At 28.7% G+C, this 4,682-nt stretch overlaps 1 protein-coding gene across 1 annotated transcript in view; it reads left to right on the forward strand.

The window, feature by feature from the left end:
• The window catches only part of LOC106465013 (regulator of G-protein signaling 7-like), a gene marked incomplete at its 5' end in the record, with an annotated part of 21,568 nt that overhangs the window by 1,506 nt on the left and 15,380 nt on the right, over nt 1-4,682 (forward strand). Inside the window, 4 exons of the mRNA XM_022392837.1 lie at nt 904-978; nt 1,544-1,615; nt 2,556-2,617; nt 3,330-3,443. Coding sequence (XP_022248545.1) covers nt 904-978; nt 1,544-1,615; nt 2,556-2,617; nt 3,330-3,443 — 323 coding nt within the window. The remainder of the gene's footprint in view (nt 1-903; nt 979-1,543; nt 1,616-2,555; nt 2,618-3,329; nt 3,444-4,682) is intronic.

A 4,682-nucleotide genomic window follows, 5' to 3' on the forward strand; every position in this document is an offset into this window, starting at 1 on the left:
AAAGCTCACTGTGATGTTCACCGCCCAGTACTACATGTAGTCTGGTAAAAGTAGAAAGTAAAATATTAATAAAGCTCTCTGTGATTTTCAACGACCAGTAGTATGTGTAGTCTGGTAAAAATAGAAAGTAAAATATTAATAAAGCTCACTGTGAATTTCACTGGCTAGTAGTATGTGTAGTCTGGTAAAACTAGAAAGTAAAATATTAATGATGTTCACTGGCCAGTTGTATGTGCAGTCTAATGATAAGGAAAGTAAAGACATTTAGTGAGCAGTTGACACAGTTTCAGATTGAATAAAATGTAGACATTTGATAAAACCTACTAGGCTGAGCTGAAAATAAATGATAAAGAGCATGACAACAAAAAATATTGGGGTAAAATAATACATATCATTGTCTTTTGTTTTTTATTTTTATTAATCAATTATAAATAATATATGTTTTTACAATTTTTGTTTGCCAAATTTTACCATATCAGCCATGATTTAAATGTCAAGTATGTTATAAACAGTAATTCTTCATCTCTATCACACACACATAATGAGGAGTTACTACCTCATTTACATTTTGCCAAACATAGTGTAACTGAAGGTTTTCAGTCTTCAAAAAACAATAGAATTTCATTTGGTGAACTTTTCAAGATGCATATCAATATTTCAAAGTAACTTAAATGTCATTTAGTTTTAGTTATTATCTAATACTCTTGACAAGAGAGATAATTTGTCATACTAGGTAGAGCTCACTGATCAAAAGGCAGTTAAAACATTAAAATCAAAGTAGGTATTCTGAATCTTTGGAACAACTATTTAAGTGTTTGTCATAATACAATACAAATGTAGCTGTTTTCTGATTTAAAAGCAGGAAAATTATTGACTAAACTACTATAAATATTTTTACTCCAGCCAGGGTGTGTCAATACCACAGAACTCGATATCAAAAAAGCTTGCCATATGAAGAAGCCAATGAGAAGTGCCAAAGTAAGTATTCAGAAATTGTAATTACATGCTAAATTCTTTTCCTCTTTAATGCTTTCTCAAAATATTTGGAATCATGATTGTCTTGAAGTATGGTGATTTTTATCCTCATTATAAACAATTGCTGATTGAAAATCAATTCTTCTTTTGTTTTATTAACATGCCTACATCTTTAATACATTTATAAGACAATAAACTTGATCAAAGTTTTTTGTTTCAATGGAATATTACTTCTTATATGTTATTAAATGGCTTTTAATGTTAAATTTCTACACATAGTTTTAGTAAGTTATTCTTAAATCTAATACCTTTACCTGCACAGTTAAATCAAAGAAAATCTGTTCAGCATATGATAATTATAAAAAGTACTATACATTTTGTCTGATTTCTTTTTAAACATCAGGATTAAAGATTGAAGTAAAAATTTGCTTTCTTTATCTTATTTGATTTACTAATACAGTACTGTTGTATATCTTAGTGTTGGATTGTATTTTCTCTTATACATACTTAAAAGAAATCAGTAATAAACTATGAAACCCAGTTTTTGACTTTGTTTTCATACATATAGAGTACTGGATGCAAAGTCAGCCCAATGACAGAAGCTGATATAGCCCAGTCTACAGAAGTCTTACAGAAAGAGGTTTGAAAATTCCATTATTGAAAATTAAATACATTAAGTTGAAAGTTGTAATTGGTTGTTATTGAAAGGTTTTGAGATGGCTTCTACAAACAAGGTCCTTGGTTATCTCAACCTTTTTTCTCTGAGTATATAAACTTTATTTTAACTATTAAAACTTAAAAAGAACTGATTGATATTCATTCTTTAATGCACATCTATGAGAAAATATAATTGCTCATGATGAAACAACAACAAAAAACTGACCACTTGGAAGTGATAAATAAAACTGAAATTGGTATTTTAGCCCCTGTAGGATTCACCTACCTGTATAAACGAAACACAATGTGACTAGATTATACTTTTAATGAAATTAAAACTCGAAAAAATTTTCCTTATTACAATAATGTTTTACATCACCCAATCTTCTAACTGACACAGTATGTTGTTATATTAAGTTGTGAGTTGTATAAATGATCTTGAGCAACACAAACGTGCACATCATCCAAAATTATCTTAGCAAGTGTTAGTAGCAAAGATAATTCTTTCTTTGCAATAGTTCTGTTTTTCAAGCATCAATGGTTAATTAAAACATTCATTGAACAATATTAAGTATGTTTCATAGATCCACAGTAAAATCTATATTTTCACAAGAAATATGGCTTTATTGTGTACAAGTTTGAATTTTTGGAGAAACATATTTTAAATTTCAATAAATCATATTTGATAGATTGATGTCTGAAGATTTTAGTAGTAATAAGGTTGAAACACATTATCAATAAGCTTTAATTTCTTGTAAATGTAAGGTTTGTTAGTCATTTGTTTTAATATTGGTTTTATTAAGTCTCACAAATTATGCCATATTCTCATGTTTTCTGTTTTATGTCTTTATTTTTTCAGCATGTTGCCAAAAAAAAGAGAGATATGAACAATAATTAAAAATTAGATTTTTATTGTTTTCCAGATTACCACCCTAAAAAGTAGATTAGACCGAAGAAATGTCAAAATATCTAAGGTGGCTGAATCGTAAGTAGAATTTTCCTGTAGATTTGATACCTTTTTTTTTGTTGTTGTTGAAAACAGAACAGATATTCATTTGATATTTGATAGTACTTTCATAAAACCACGTTATTAATTTTATTTACAAAATTTTCAGATAATAAAAGTCAGCCAGCAGTGATATTAACCTAGGTGGGCTAGTGACAACTGAAATAAGAACTCTAAACTACATCAATATTTTACTTGTCATGAAACTAGTTTTATAATTAGTGTCAGCTTAGGATGTTTCTTGTTATATTTATCAAACTGAAAAATTAAAGAGTAACTGCTGTAGTTAGTTAGAAAGCTGGACAGTCTCCATATACCTTGATCAATGCATAAATCTTGTTCGTGTACTCTATTTTCCTGAATATCTTAATATAGCAAAATAATACACTTTTTATGAGAAACATGTGTCAACTACAACATATCTTAATTTGTTTTTTTGAATGAAATTAGCAAGTTCAATCATTTTTATATGAAAGAAATATCAAGAAAGATATTTTATTGTTCAGCTCATTTTACTGATTTATCTATCTCTTTGGATATAATAGATAGATAAATAGATATAAAACTTATATAAGGTGTTTCCCATGGAAAGAACCTGATAGAAAACTGTTTTTTATTCTCTTATGAAAAACTCATGATTTTGAACAGTAATATGTGTTTGTGTGTTAATGCTTTTTTTTTTTGTCGTAAGGTATGTTAGTTATTTTGAGCAGTACCAAGAATATGATCCTTTTCTAACACCTCCTGAGCCATCAAATCCATGGGTATCTGACAGTCCAGATTTTTGGGAGCTAGAAAAACAAGCGTAAGTCTTAGGTTTTTGTACAATAGCATATTGTAAATGGTTTCTTTTGAAACGTTTTATAACAATATTTTTTTTTATAACATAAATATTTGTGATAAGTTAATGGATAATATTTTATACCCATATCTAGTTTATGCAAACAACATTCATTTATGGAAATTTCAAGTCTTCATTCATAATTAGCTTTTAAAAGTAGCATTTCTCAGATTTTTTTCTACACATCTACATAAAAGACAAGAATAAAATACATGCATTCTTTATGGTGTCATAATTTTGAGTTTATACAATTATATGGGTCACAACTGCAGTGAAAGAGCCTCATCTACTTTTTGCTTCAGATATTTAAAGAAAAATATGCACATGTAATTGTAACAACTATTTGTGCATTATGTTAGGTAAAAACTAAAATGGTTGGTTAACATTTTAGAGAATCTGCTGCTTACTGTATGTGCTGTTTCATCACAACCTACGACTTAAGTTAGACTGTATGTATCTACGTGTAAAAAGTCTATGTATTGAAAGCTATGAAAATGAATGACCAGGAGGACATAACTTTAGATGGAGGTGTATTTGAAAGTGTTGAAAGTAACTTGTTGCACTTTTTGGCATGATTGTTGACTTTGTGAGAGAATTAATTATACTTGTCATAAGATATTAGTATTAGATCTATTATATTTTTAAACACTACATTCTTTATCTAGTCCTTTATGAATTTTCAACAGTTAGAAGAGTGTATAATAATAGCATTCCAACTACATGATATTCATTATATCCAGCTGGCATAAAGAGCTCTGGATTGAGCAAAATGCATCATCAGCAATGGATACAATGAATATAGTGTGGCTGGAATACTATTTTTATACCATCTTCCAATTCTTAAAATCTGGTAGTGACTAAAGAATATAGTGTTTAAAAACATAATAGGCTTAATACTGATGTGTTATGACAAGTATAGTTAATTATAAACATGCTTTTCCTGCTTGTATAAGGTGTTTACACACTAACAAGTAAGAGAATTACTACAGAAAAGAATGTGACAGGCGAGCTAACAAAGATATGGAAAAAAGAAAGCTGAAGCAGGAAGCTGAAGGTTAAAATATTGAAAACATTAATCCTGTGCATATGGGAGGGTCAAAGTGCACATGTCATGACATTTTTTGCAGAGTTACTTTCAAAATTTAATTAAGCTGCTTTATCATCAATGTACAGGGGTTGGACAAAATAATGGAAACACCTTGG

This window comes from Limulus polyphemus, unplaced genomic scaffold, assembly GCF_000517525.1.
Source record: "Limulus polyphemus unplaced genomic scaffold, Limulus_polyphemus-2.1.2 Scaffold1812, whole genome shotgun sequence".
Lineage (NCBI taxonomy): Eukaryota > Metazoa > Arthropoda > Merostomata > Xiphosura > Limulidae > Limulus > Limulus polyphemus.